The sequence below is a fragment of the Canis lupus genome, chromosome 3 (assembly GCF_048164855.1).
Source record: "Canis lupus baileyi chromosome 3, mCanLup2.hap1, whole genome shotgun sequence".
Lineage (NCBI taxonomy): Eukaryota > Metazoa > Chordata > Mammalia > Carnivora > Canidae > Canis > Canis lupus.
This window is the reverse complement of record NC_132840.1, coordinates 56,523,922-56,537,823: the sequence shown is the minus strand read 5'-3', so window position 1 is coordinate 56,537,823 and position 13,902 is coordinate 56,523,922. Positions and strand designations below refer to the sequence as shown.

The 13,902-nt window shown below is 50.2% G+C and overlaps 2 protein-coding genes across 6 annotated transcripts; one reads left to right on the top strand and one right to left on the bottom strand.

Moving 5' to 3' along the window:
* Positions 1–7,046: 7,046 nt before the first annotated feature.
* On the bottom strand, positions 7,047–8,918 carry SAT2 (spermidine/spermine N1-acetyltransferase family member 2). The gene is made up of 6 exons (XM_072821571.1): positions 8,485–8,918; positions 8,297–8,348; positions 8,092–8,175; positions 7,907–8,008; positions 7,732–7,772; positions 7,047–7,397 (listed from the first exon to the last, which is right to left on the bottom strand). Exons 1-6 carry the CDS (start codon positions 8,563–8,565, stop codon positions 7,230–7,232), a joined length of 528 nt encoding a protein of 175 aa, XP_072677672.1. The 5' UTR covers positions 8,566–8,918; the 3' UTR covers positions 7,047–7,229.
* On the top strand, positions 8,090–13,356 carry SHBG (sex hormone binding globulin). Of its 5 annotated transcripts, none has more exons than XM_072821569.1 (9): positions 8,090–8,613; positions 9,841–9,989; positions 10,156–10,247; positions 10,415–10,604; positions 10,916–11,080; positions 11,794–11,956; positions 12,090–12,226; positions 12,728–12,935; positions 13,189–13,356. In XM_072821569.1, the coding sequence occupies exons 2-9, from the start codon at positions 9,876–9,878 to the stop codon at positions 13,335–13,337; spliced, it is 1,218 nt and encodes a 405-aa protein (XP_072677670.1). In that variant the 5' UTR covers positions 8,090–8,613; positions 9,841–9,875; the 3' UTR covers positions 13,338–13,356. The 5 variants fall into 5 exon arrangements, with proteins under 5 accessions (XP_072677670.1, XP_072677668.1, XP_072677671.1 ...); XM_072821567.1 differs by having other exon boundaries at positions 8,091–8,613; positions 9,780–9,989; XM_072821570.1 differs by lacking the exon at positions 8,090–8,613 and adding an exon at positions 8,904–9,162.
* Positions 13,357–13,902: the final 546 nt, after the last annotated feature.

Below are 13,902 nucleotides of genomic sequence, written 5' to 3'. Positions count from 1 at the left end.
GAATATGGCTGGTGATGCAGAGGAGCAGAAAGAGCCTGTCCTTTAGGGAACCACAACTAGTTCAAATAGGCCTGAAGCAGGGAGCTGCAGGAAGGTGGTCTGTGAGGCACTTGTAAATCAGATTAAAGAGAAAGGCTTTTTGCTTTATGAATACTGAAGAGCCACAGAAAGATTTCAAGCAGTTGTGTAATGTGGCAAGAATTGCATGCTTCAACTGTGGAGAATGGATTAAAGAGTAAGGGTGGTCCCAAGGTCCCAAGGTGTGAGACTGGTGAGTAACTATTGCAGGTAAGTAAGAAAGATGCTGAAGACCTACTTGGATTGTGGCTGTGGATAACAGAGGTACCAGTTGATTGGTGCCTGTTAAATTTACAATAGAATCAATAAAAATTGGTGAAGAGGGTGGTGAGAGGTGGGCTTAGGAGCCAGTAAAGAAGTGGGAGGATCCCCAGACAACTCTCAGATTTGTACTTAGTGTCTCCGAGTGAATGATGCTGCCAATCATGGAAGAAAGAATTCAGGAGACAAAATTTTGGATGACACGTTGATGACTTTGAGTTTGGTTTTGCTCTTTAAGGGTCCACCATCCAGGTAGACATCCCTTGTCTTCAACAAACTTCTCCTTCTACTTAAATATAGGTTTTTGTTTTTTTAGATTTTACTTATTTATTCATGAGAGACACAGAGAAAGGGGCAGAGGGAGAAGCAGGCTCCCTGTGGGGAGCCCAATGCAGGACTCGATCCCAGGACCCCAGGATCATGCCCTGAGCCAAAGGCAGACACTCAACCACTGACCACCCAGATGCCCCTAAATATAATTTCTTTAGCCTTCCACTATGCCTTTACTAGGTCAGGCCTTCCACCTCACACCACCAAAGCATCCTATACTCCTTTGTGGGACTCATCATGGTTGTACTATTAATAATTTGTTCAACGTCTGTCTTCTGCCATCTGTGAGGTCAGAGACTGGGTTCCATGCCTGTTTGTGGCCACCACTGTATACCCAGTATCTAGCACAGTTCCCTGCACGGCAAATATCAACTGAAATGAAAGGATCAGTGTTCTGCAGGTCCATGGACACACAGGTACGTGGTCCAGGATAGGTCTTGGCTAGAGAGGCAGACGTAGGAATCATCAGTATATTAGTCATAGCTAAAGATACAAGACAAAAATAAATCTCTAAAGAGAAGTGTCAACTGAGAAATGAGTTGGTCCATGATGAAACTCTCAACTACAGCAGTATTTAAAGGGCTGGCAAAAGAAGAGGCGCCTTCAGAGGCACTTGGATGGCTCAGTTGGATAAGCCTCCAACTCTTGATTTCTGCAGGTGTCGTGGTCTCAGTGGTCAACTCTGGGATTGAGCCCCACATAGGGCTTTGTGCTCAGCTGGGAGCTTGCTTCTCCTTCTCCCTCTGCCCTTCCCCCTTGTATTCCTCCCCCACTTTTTAAAAGATTTTATCTGTTTATTCATGAGAGACACAGAGAAAGAAAGAGAGAGAGAGGCAGAGACACAGGCAGAGGGAGAAGCAGGCCCCATACAGGGAGCCCAATGTGGGATTCCATCCCGGGATTCCAGGATCATCCCCTGGGCCAAAGGCAGGCACTAAACTGCTGAGCCACGCAGGCGTCCCTGCCCTTCCCCCTTCTCATACTCTCTCTCAAATAAATAAATAAAATCTCTTTTAAAATTAAAAAAAGAAAAAATAAATAAAATTTAAAAAAGAGGGCAGTCCTGTTGGCGCAATGGTTTAGCGCCGCCTGCAGCCCAGGGCGTGATCTTGGAGACCCAGGATCGAGTCCCACATCAGGCTCTCTGCGTGGAGTCTGCTTCTCCCTCTGCCTGTGTCTCTGCCTCTCTCTCTGTCTCTATGAATAAATAAATATTTTTAAAAAATTAAAAAAAGAGAGAAGAGGTGCCTTCAAGAGTATCCGAGCATTGGTAAGTAGGGTGGCAGAGACAGTAGAGAGATGGTAAAGAACAGCAGCGATTCTGACAAGGAGAGGGAGAGAGTTTAAATGGAGCAGATGATCATGACGGTGGCTGTCAGACCGAACAGTTAGGGTTTGGGCTCTTTTTTTTTTTTTTTTAAGATTTTATTTATTTATTCATGAGAGACACAGAGAGAGAGAGAGAGAGAGAGAGAGAGAGAGAGGCAGAGACACAGGCAGAGGGAGAAACAGGCTCCATCCAGGGAGCCTGATGTGGGACTCGATCCTGGGTCTCTAGGATCAGGCCCTGAGCCAAAGGCGGTGCTAAACCAGAGCCATCTGGGCTGCCCTGGGTTTGGGCTCTTAAGCAATAGCAGTGACTGAATTTTGTTTTAGAAATGGTACCATCGCAAACTTCCAAGCCTCTGACACCAACCATCCTCTCGGGTTTAACTTTTCTTTATCTGCTGTAGTTGTTGTTTATTCAGACAAAAGATCGGAGTAGGAAAAGAGGGAACAGCATTTCAGATGGGGAATGGCTTGTGCAGAAGGCCCAAAGGGGAGAGTACAGTGAGGTACTGGAAAGAGTCTAACATAGTTAGAACCAACTGGACAGGAAACACAAGGCTGGAAGTGTTGGGCCAGAGCTTGGAGGAAGTGGAACAAATTTAGAAGTTTGGACTTTCTGCTGAGAGCAGTGGGAGCCATTACAGGATTTTCAGCCAACGTGCCTTTTAGCAAGATTACTCTGGCCAGACTATGAAGGATGTGTCAACAGAAAAGGCCCAGCTTGTCTTTGGACTTCTAAATACACCAAAATTAAGAGGAGCTAGAAAGATGGATAGGTTGATAGAAGAATGTTGGATACTGAAAATGGGGACTACATGAAAATTTACATACTGAATGTTGACACTTGCCCCTGACCTCTTCTTCACCCCACTCTAAGAATACATATGGCCAATCTTTTACCCTCCAAGTAGGAGTGGGGAAGAATTTTCTGAGAAATCTGATCAGATGAGAAAAAAAGACCTAAAGATACTGGCATTAGGGATTCCTCAAGGAAATGGCCTAGTGGATTGCCCCTTAGTAAAGTCCACATTTAACAGGCCTAGGGAGGGACCTGCCACATAAACACACACTCACACAGTTTTCAATTGTACCTTAGTGTGCCAATCTTAAATATGAGCACACAACTGAGGACTACCTGATGTTTGAGGAAAGCCTCTAAAATGAAAGACAGAGCTGCACCCCCTACCTGCAAAAAAACAAAAATAAAAAAATTGAGAAAGAAAAAAATAGTTTAGAAGAAATAAAGACTATGCAAGGAGAAAAACATTTTTAAACAAACTATCAGGGGTGGGGTGCCTGGGTGGCTTAGTTAGTTAAGCATCCAACTCTTGATTTTGGCTGAGGTCCTGAGATTGAGCCCTGTGTCAGGCTGCACACTCAAGAGTTAGCTTGTGATTCTCTCTCCCTCTGCCCTTCCCCCCACTCATGTGCATGAGTGCTCTCTCTCTCTCACAAATAAATAAATAAATAATCAAAATCTTTAAAAATATATTTAGGGACCCCTGAGTGGCTCAGTGGTTGAGCCACCCAAGTGCACCTCCCTTTATTTTTTTTTTTAAGATTTTATTTATTTTTTAAAGTAATCTCGGGATCCCTGGGTGGCGCAGCGGTTTGGCGCCTGCCTTTGGCCCAGGGCGCAATCCTGGAGACCCAGGATCGAATCCCACATCGGGCTCCCGGTGCATGGAGCCTGCTTCCCCCTCTGCCTGTGTCTCTGCACCTCTCTCTCTGTGACTATCATAAATAAATAAAAATTAAAAAAATATATTAAAGTAATCTCTATGCCCACTGTGGGGCTGAAACTCACAACCCCAAGATCAGGAGTTGTATGCTGAGCCACTTGGGTGGCTCAGTGGTTGAGCATCTGCCTTCGACTCAGGGCGTGATCCCGTGGTCCCAGGACTGAGTCCGCATCAGGCTCCCCGCAGGGAGCCTGTTTCTCCCTCTGCCTATGTCTCTGCCTCTCTCTCTCTGTGTCTCATGAATAAAGAAATAAAACCTTAAGAAAAAAGTTGTATGCTCCACCTACTGAGCCAGCCCTTTGCCCCTCTATGCTCCCTTTATTTATTTATTTTTAAAATATTTTATTTGAGAGAGAGAGAAAAAAAGAGAGAGCCCAAGCATGCGCAAATGGGGGAGGGGCAGAGGGGGAGAGAGAGAGAATCTCAAGCTGATTCCTTGCTGGGTGTGGAGCCTGATCATGACGCAGACAGGATCTCAGGCCTGAGATCATGACCTTAGCGGAAACCAAGAGTCTTACACTTAAACGACTGAGCCCCCCAGGCACCCCTCTATGTTCTGTTTAAATTTTTTTTTTTAAAGATTTTATTTATTTATTCATGATAGTCACATAGAGACAGAGAGGCAGAGACACAGGCAGAGGGAGAAGCAGGCTCCATGCAGGGAGCCCGACGTAGGATTCGATCCCGGGTCTCCAGGATCGTGCCCCGGGCCAAAGGCAGGCACCAAACCGCTGCGCCACCCAGGGATCCCATCTGTTTAAAAAGCCCTCCCCCTCAGTGCCCTCCAGTTTGTTCACTGCTGCTGTGGTCAGAACCCAGGCCCTTACACCTCATACCACTGATCAGGCTCCACATCTAACAGAATCAACTCCTGGGAGGCTAATGAGGTGATGAGTGGGCAGGAGCCCAAGGCGAGCCTGTGGCCGTAGAACAGAGTGATGCTGGATTGCAGACATCCTGTGAAAACCGGCCAAGACTGGGGCCAAGGCAAGAGAATAACGTGAAAGTCGTAAACTCTGAAATGCAAAGGCAAAATGAGATGGGGCAAGATAAATTTTGGCAGTATTGTTTCCTAGTTCATGCCCTTTTCTTCTGGATTAAGTATTAAAGTTTAGGGATCCCTGGGTGGTGCAGCGGTTTGGCTCCTGCCTTTGGCCCAGAGTGTGATCCTAGAGACCCGGGATCGAATCCCGCATCGGGCTCCCAGTGCATGGAGCCTGATTCTCCCTCTGCCTGTGTCTCTGCGCCTCTCTCTCTCTCTGTGACTATCATAAAAAAAAAAAAAAAGTATTAAAGTTTATGCTTTTTTTTTTTTGAAGTGATACATGAGAATGGCACAAAATTCAGGAAATTCAAAGTGGCAAGTGGAAAAAGCTGTCCCCTGGCCACTCAGGTCCTCTCCTCAGAGGCGACTGCATTCTCTGTGCTTGTTTGTGCATCTTTCCAGAAATAATGCATTCTAATGATATTTAAGGTTTAAAAAAAGCCCCATCACTAGATAAGTTGGTCATCCTTGAAAGATATAAATCCTGGGGTGCCTGGGTGGCTCAACTGGTAAAACCTCCGACTCTTGATTTTGGCTCAGGTCACGATATCAGGGTCCTGGGATTGAGCCTGGAGTCAGGGTCCCTGCTCAGCAGAGTCTGCTTGAGGATTCTCTTCCTCCCTCTCCCTCTGTCCCTCCCCCAGCTCATGTGCACTTGTGTTCTCTGTCTCGAATAAATAAGTAAATCCTTAAATATATATATATTTTATATTACATTTAATTATATATAATTTATATGCATTGTATTTATTTGTATATTATTTATACATTAATTATATATGTGTGTGTGTATATATATATATAAATCCCTGTCAGATTGAGATAAGCCAAGGATAAGAGTACTGGATTTTTCTGGCTCCCATTTATAGGAGGGGTTGACCACCTTCATTATCTCTTAAGATTGTCCTAAAGGCCCATTTGCTCTAAATTGGTTTTAAGGGCCCCAAATTGGCACCATTCAGGAAGAATCAAGGCCCTGATGTGTTCTGTTTGGCTGCATCCTTTTTTTTAAATTTGAATTTTATGATGAATCTTCACTTCTCTACATTTCCATAGAAGTCTAGAGATCCTGTTTCTTACAATTTACCCATTTATGTTACCTACCTGCCCCCTTTCACTGTCTAAATTATGACCACTTAACCAATGGGTCATTAACAAAAGGAATATAATATGCCACCATCAAAAGTGATGACAGATGTGGGCATCTGGTTGGCTTTGTGGTTGAGTCTGCCTTTGGCTCAGGTCAAGATCCCAGGGTCCTGGTTGAGTCCCATATCGGGCTCCCCACAGGGAGCCTGCTTCTCCCTCTGCCTGTGTCTCTCCCTCTCTCTCTGGTCTCTCATGAATAAATAAATAAAAATCTTTAAAAAAAAATGACAGGTTTATGTTTAATAGATGGAAAATAGATGTTTCTGATATATTAGGAAGTATATGATTCCTGGGTGCCTGGCCTGCTCAGTCAGTAGAGCATGTGACTTCTGATCTCAGGGTTGTGAATTTGAACCCCAAGTTTTGTGTAGAGCTCACTAAAAAAAAAAAAAAAAAAAAAAAAAAAGTATATGATCCCATCTCTATTCACTTAACTCATTATGTGTATATATGGACACTGAAAAATCTAAAGAATTGATCGATACCAAAGGGTTAATAATAGTTATGCAAGTAAGGCTATGGGTTCTATTTTTATTTCATACGGTCATTCCAATTTTCGTGCAGCCAATCCACATTACCGGTGTAATAAAATGCTGTGAAAGTAGGACATGAGCTTGTTTCCTTCCTTGTCTCCATGGGTGCTAAAGGTTTGTTTTGGTTTTGCTGAACTGGAAAATAAGGACTTTGTGACTTTTGAAAAAGAAAAAGCATTAGCAAGCTGATTTTTTTTCCCCAAAGTTGAGTTAAATGGCCCTTCCCAGCACCCCCGGAAACACCACCAGCAGGTGGCAGCCCGCTCCATCTGTTGAGCCAGCCTCCAGCCTCAACTTCACGGCCTACACCTGAAGTCCACACACCCCAGCCACCCTTTGTCTGGGTCCCAAATGGGACCAATGGGCCTGATGTGCCTAGCTGGCCGCTTGTTCTTCTTTTCTCTATATTCCACAGGCCAGAGCCAAAAGTCTGGGCCGCTGAGAGTGAAAGTCACCTCGGGCTCACCTTTACCCCCAGCAGTGGCATCCAGCCATCAGGAGACCAGACCAAGGTGCTCGGGAAGGATCCCAGAGCAGCTGAAGCTTATGGAATCACCCAGGGCTCTGCCAGCACCATGCTTATAGTAATTCTCATTTATTTTTCACCCTCAACAAGGAGGTGGAAAGGCCTCTCCCCCGATTCTGCACACCCAACCTCCCGTTCCTCAGGGAGATCTCTGCCAGGGGACACAAGTCTCTGAGTGCTTGAGCTGGTGGGGAAGGAGAGGATCAACGAAGAGAGATTCCCCCCAAGGCATGGTGTCACTTTCCTGCCAGCTCCCTCATCACCTCTCCTTCGAAGCGAAAGGAGTGCCAGCCCTCAGTTTCTGTCAGATCCTGGGCTCCTAGGGCCTTGTACAAATCCATGGCTGATTTGTTCCAGTCCAGCACAGCGAGGCGGAACTGGGAGCAGCCCTTGTTCAGGGCCACCTGTGGGAGAAGACATCACTTACTTTTCCTTTCAAAAAGGAAAAGGTGGGACACCTAGGTGGCTCAGAGTTTGCACATCTGTCTTTGGCTCAGGTCCTGGGATCCAGTCCCACACTGGGCTTCCTGCATGGAGCCTGCTTCTCCCTCTGCTTACATGTCTGCCTCTCTCTCTCTATCTCTCATGAATAAATAAATCAAAATCTTTACTAAAGAAAGGAAAAGGTTTTCTTTCTTTTTCTTTTTTCTTTTTCTTTTTCTTTTTTTAGAAAAGCCTTTCTGACCCTACACCTGACCCCTGTGCCTCCCACACCCGCCTGCTTTTCAAGGGCCTCACCTGAGCCACCTTTTTGATTATTTGGGAGCCAATCCCTTGACCTGTTGTGGGAGAAAAAGCGGAAAAAAGGGGAAGGGGGGTTGTTTCAGTTGAAGGGAATCAGAAGAGGCCCGCGATCAGGGAGCAGGAATGGGGCTGGCCCCAGCCTCCGCCTCCGACCCCGATATTCTCCTACCCCGATATTCGGGCATCACGTAGATGTCTTCCAGATAAACGTTGCGCCCCTTCCACGTGCTATAGATGAAGTAGTACAGCCCATAGCCCACCACACAGGGCCCTGAGAGGAACAGAGAAGAGGGCTCAGGGACTGGGCACCTGGCAGGACAGGACAGGGGACCTCGGAGGTCCGGCTCTTCTTACCCTGCGGCTCCCCGAGGGCGGGGAGAAGCTCCGCCACCAAACAGTGATAGAAAGGTTTCTCTCCGAAGCCATCTGCTCTCAGGGCTGCAGGGGAGGGAGGGGCGGCAAAGAGACCGAGAGAGAACCTGGCCTGGAGAACCCATCCCTCCCCCGATCCGTCCTCTCGCCCCAGCCCGGGCCTGAACGCGGGTGTCGGGGTCCCTACCTTCCTCGCTGATCTTCACCTGGTCCGAGAGTTTCTCGTACTCGGCCAGTTCCTGCGGCGGTGACAAGACGGACGCCGGATCAGGGCTGGGGGGGGGGCCCCTCCCGCGGCTACCCCGCCTCCCCACCACGCACCCCTGCCCCGGGGTTGTTTCCCACCCCCTCCCGTTCCCGGGCCGCAGCCGTCACCCGAATCAGTCTCAGGATGTGTCCGCAGTCTCCCTCCTTGGCCTCTCGGATCCGCACGGAAGCCATCTGGACCCCCGCCATCGTCTGGGTCTGAAGTCCGCGACTCTCCCTTACAGTCCTTCAGGCAGGGTGAGCACGGGACCCCGGACCGCCCAGGAGTGGGGGTGGGGGGGCGCCGCCAGCTGGGGCCCGGGGAGCGATGGGCGCGAGGGGCGGGGGTCCTCTCGACGCCGCACCCCTGCACCCGCCGGAGGCCTGCCGAGTGCTCCGCCCAGGGGTGGGGTGGGGGGAGGGGCCCTCTCCGCGCCGCACCCCTACCTCGGCGGGACGCGCCCCACCAGCCAATCAGCTGGCACAGCAGGCCAGCCCGGAGGCCCTGGCCCTGCCCCCCACCGCCCGCCCCCGTGACTGGGCCCCAGGGCAGGGGTCAAGGCTGGACTGGCCGCTAGCTTGCTGTTGTCGCCTGGGTGTCCTAGCCTCCGTGGGTGAAACCCCGCAGTTCAAAAGTCACATCCCCCGGACTTCCCTAAGTGAAATGTGCAGTGATTCCCGGCTGTACCCTTCACTCTCGCTCCCTCACTGGAGGCCAAGTCCCCCCAGCTCCGAGACGTGTTTTGTAGAGGAGATCTTGAGTGACTCCAGGTGTTTTCTCTCCGGTGCACTGGGATTTCAAAACGGGTCAGTGAGAGGGTGATGAATTTCTATTGGTAGATGCTGAAACTTCCAAGTAAATGGGGAAGAGGAGATAATTAGGAGTGGGGGCCGGGCCTCCTCTTAGTAGTCACTAAATCATTCTCAGGGCCAGAGCCTTCCTCTAAGGCTAGCCTCACAGCCCTGGGAAAATCCTGAGGGAGGAGCTCAGAGCAGACAACAAGCACTGCATTATCTCAATGAATCCTGGTTACAGTAATCCCATAAAGTAGGTCCTATTTTCACACTTGATGTATAAGGACACTAAAGCACCATTGGAGAGTGATGTCCCCAGACTCACCCAGCTAGATTTTGGGTATTCCACGTGTCAGCTGTAGTTGGCACAGAGCATGCTTCTTGGGGTGCAGAGCAGGACTCTTTCTAGACCTCAGGCCGGTAGACGCATCTCCTCAGCTGGGCAGAAGGTTCCAGGTCCCAGGCCAGGCTCTAAGGAGGAGTGGGGAAGTATCCTATCCTAGCTCATAAACCTTCCCAGCAGGGGGAGTGTAGTGGAGGAATACTGTCCCTCCCCCAAGTTGTCCTGAGAGGGGTCAGAGGGGCCAGAGGGTCAGTGCCCGGTCTCTTGCCCCCCTTCTTCCCCCCAGGGCAACCTTTAACCCAACACCAACTACAGAAAGGCTTCCTGCCCCCACACATTATCCCCAGAGTTCTCTGAGCCACAGAAAGGACTGCAACTGACCATGGACTGCAGAGGCCCGCTGGCCACATTGCCTGGGTGGCTGTTGATACTGCTGCTGCTGCTTCCACCTCCCGGCCACCAGGGACTGGCCCTGAGACAGGGTCTCTCCACTCAGGTGCAGGACTGTTGGGATGGGTGCTTAGCCCATGTGTGTGTTTAAATGAGCTACACTCTGGCTCTGCTCCTGCCTTCCCTTCCTCGCCTCCCCTCCCCCATGCTGTGGCAGTGTTCTCGTGTCCTCCTGTCCTCGGTCTACCTTGTTTGTTTTCTTTCTCTGATAGAGGATACAGGACCTCCCTTCTGTGCACCTCAGCAACGGCTCAGGAGGAGAGCCTGTCACTGTCATGACCTTCAACTTTACCAAGATCAAGAAGTATGAGGTTGACCTAGCCCCCCTTAACTGAGTCCCCTGACCCTACCTTCTCTCCTGTGGATCTTCTCTTTTTCCTGTCTCCATCCCTGACCTTTAGTCTCCCCCACCCCACTTTTACCCCTAGAGGACATGCCTCATACACAGTCTGTCCTTCTCTGTCCTCCCAGAAGCTCTTCCTCCTTTGAGCTTCGAACCTGGGATCCAGAGGGAGTGATTTTTTATGGCGATACCAACTCAAAGGATGACTGGTTTGTGCTAGGACTTCGAGATGGCAGGCCTGAGATCCAACTGCACAATCACTTGGCCCAGCTTACAGTGGGTGCTGGGCCTCGGCTAGATGATGGCACGTGGCATCAGGTAAGCTAGATCTGGTCCTGAGGGGCGGGGTGTCCTGAGCTGGTCCATGGAAAGGGAACAGAAATGGGTTTTTGGGCATCCCTGTCCTTCTGTCATCTTATTCAATCCACACAAAACCCCCACTATGGGGGGAGTTGCTATGCTCATCTCCAGCTTCCTGGAGGGGAGCTCTGAGGCTCAAAGACTGAGTGAGCCAAGGATGCTTGCCGACTCCAGAAGTCCATGTTCTTTCTGCTATACATGACTGCTTCTGAATAGAGTGGTGGAGGCAGACCCAGGGGCCCCTGATTCGGCTCCGCTCCTCCCTGCAGGTGGAAGTGAAGATCCTTGAGGATTCACTGCTATTGACTGTGGATGGGGAGGAGGTGCTGCGCCTGAGACAGGTCTCTGGGCCTCCAGCCACCAACAAACCCCAGCCCATCATCAGAATTGCACTGGGGGGACTGCTGTTTCCCATCTCCAACCTCCGTTTGCCGGTAACTAGGACAATAGGGCTAGAGATCACAGACCAGAGCTGTTAAAGTGTGGCTGGCTAGGTGACCGTGGGGCTCTAAGGCCACACTTTAAAAAAATATATTTTATTTATTTATTCATGAGACACACACACACACACACACACACACACACACAGAAGCAGAGACACAGGCAGAGGGAGAAGTAGGCTCTGTGCAGGGAGCCCGACATGGTACTCGATCCCAGGTCTCCAGGATCACGCTGAAGGCAGAAGCTAAACCGCTGAGCCACTTGGGCTGTCCCACTCCCTTTTTTATTTTTTTATTTTTATTTATTTTTTTTTAAAGATTTTATTTATTTATTCATGAGAGACAAACAGAGAGAGAGAAAGAGAGGCAGAGAGACACAGGCAGAGGGAGAAGCAGGCTCCATGCAGGGAGCCTGACGTGGGACTCAATCCTGGGTCTCCAGGATCATGCCCTGGGCTGAAGGTGGCACTAAACCGCTAAGCCACCAGGGCTGCCCCCACCCCCTTTTTAATTTTTAATTTTTATTTTTTCCCCACCCCCTTTTTTAAAGAAAGATAAGGCCACACTTTTAAAGAGAGCCAAGGGCATGAGAGTTGGGTGGTAGAGGCCAAATGCTGTGTCTGGAGGAGAATAAACTGAGGGTGGAGAGGCACTCCCATGTCTTGATCACGACACCCCCGCATCCTCCCTCTGTCCACCTGCTCCAGCTGGTCCCTGCCCTGGATGGCTGCGTGCGCCAGGGTAATTGGCTGGACCCACAGGCCCAGACCTCAGAGTCTACCCCTGCTAGTAGCCTCAGAAGCTGTGCTGTCCAGTCCCAACCTGGGACGTTCTTCCCTCCAGGAACTCGTGCAGAATTCAGTCTCCAAGGTAAAAGGCTGTTTTTTCCTCTATGGTCAGTTCTGTGTCTGACTTCCCCTGTCTCCCTCCATCACTAGCCACCCTCTTCCATGAGTCCCCAGCCTTGAGTCCTCAGGTGGATCACTTCTTCCCCTGCCCCCAGACATTCCCCAGCCTCACGCAGAGCCCTGGGCCTTCTCTCTGGACTTGGGACTCCAGCTGGCAGCAGGTTCCGGCCACCTCCTTGCCCTGGGGACCCCAGAAAACCCTTCCTGGCTCAGCCTCTACCTCCAAGACCAAGTAAGAGAGGGTGCTGCCTGTATTCATTGGAGCCTGGGGGCAGACAGGGTTGGGGTGGGGTGAAGGGGGACTCCAAACTGTTAATGTGAGGAAAGCTAAAGACACATCTTGAAGCTGCTCACAGTAAGCACATGGCATTTTATTTATTTATTCATTAGATTTTATGTTTAAGGAATCTCTATATCCAACATGAGGCTTGAACTCACAATCCTGAAGTCAACAGTCACACGCTGTAGGAAGTCAGCCAGCCAGGCGCCCCTACAAATGGCTTTTATTTAGATTGCATTTACCGGGCGGTGGGGGTGGGGGGTAGTGTGGTTTTAGAGTATCAAGCAAGGAAAATTGAGGCAGCATTTAGGTGGTAGGAATGGTCGGTAGATGAAAGGTATGGCCCAGAGGCCCCATTGCAGTGGCAAGGGGTGGGGTTACGAGGAGTTGATGCAGTTCCTTCTCTCTCCCCCTCACCCCCCCACTCACACCCCTGTCCCACACACTCTGCAGAAGATGGTGCTATCCTCTGGGTCGGGGCTGGAGCTGGATCTGCCCTTGGTCTTGGGACTCCCTCTTCAGCTGAAGCTGGCTGTGTCCAGGGTGATCTTGACCCAGGGTTATAAGAAGGAGATCCTTGCTCTGCCTGCCTTGCACCTTGGCTTCCTCCTCAACCTGTGGGCCCAGCCCCAGGGGTTCCTATTCCTGGGAGCTCTGCCAGGTAAGACGGTGCTGTTCATGTTCCTCAGCACACAGCTGGAAGTAGCCAGAGGGAGAGGAGAAGACAGGCAAGTATGTGTTTTTAGGGGGAAGGAAATGTCTGGAAAGGAAGAAGAAAGGCCACAAGAAGAGAGGGGATATAGAGGCAGTGGGAGGAAGCACTTTAAAAAACTTAAGTCAGAGAGCTGCGAAAATGGGGGGCTGTTTGGGGGTCTAAGCTGCCCTAATTACCCCTCCATGCGCCCTCCCTCTAGGAGAGGCTTCTTCTGCCTCCTTTTGCTTGGATGGCCTTTGGGCACAAGGCCAGAAGCTGGACATGGACCGGGCCCTTAGACGAAGTCAGGACATCTGGACTCACAGCTGTCCCCAGATCCCAAGCAATGGCACTGACACCACCCATTAAATCCCCACCTATGAATCTCCTTGAATGTCGCTCATTCATTTATTCAACAAGTATTAGCTGTGCGTCTCCAACTTTGTCGCTGTGCTGAGCAGTGGGTCCTATTGATGAGTAAAACCAACCGTGGTGCTCCCAGTCCCCTGGGGGAGGCAGTCATTCAGCAAAGACCAAGGCATAGCGGATGACTGGAAAGTGATGAGCACCATAAAGGGAATCATCATGAAAGCTTGGGACCCTAACCTAGTCTGGGGGTTCAGGGCTAGGGAGGAAGCTGTGACTTCTCAGGCTGAGATTCCAGCAGCACCCACTCACCCCCCCGCCCCCACACACACTTCAGTGCAGGTCACTTTCTGGGAACCAGGAGCCCACCCACTTCCTGGGCATTTCCTCCCTGTATAACTTCAGCCTTCTCCCAGCCCAGGGGTTCCTGAGGGGTCTGGAGGGAAGGAAAGCAGTGGAATTCTGTTGTCCCTTCGATGGGCCACTGCTGTGCAAGGAAGGGGCAGCAGGGGGAGTGAGAGAGCCACTGAGAGACAGGGCAGGGGTTCTGGGAAAGAGGGTGGGAGCA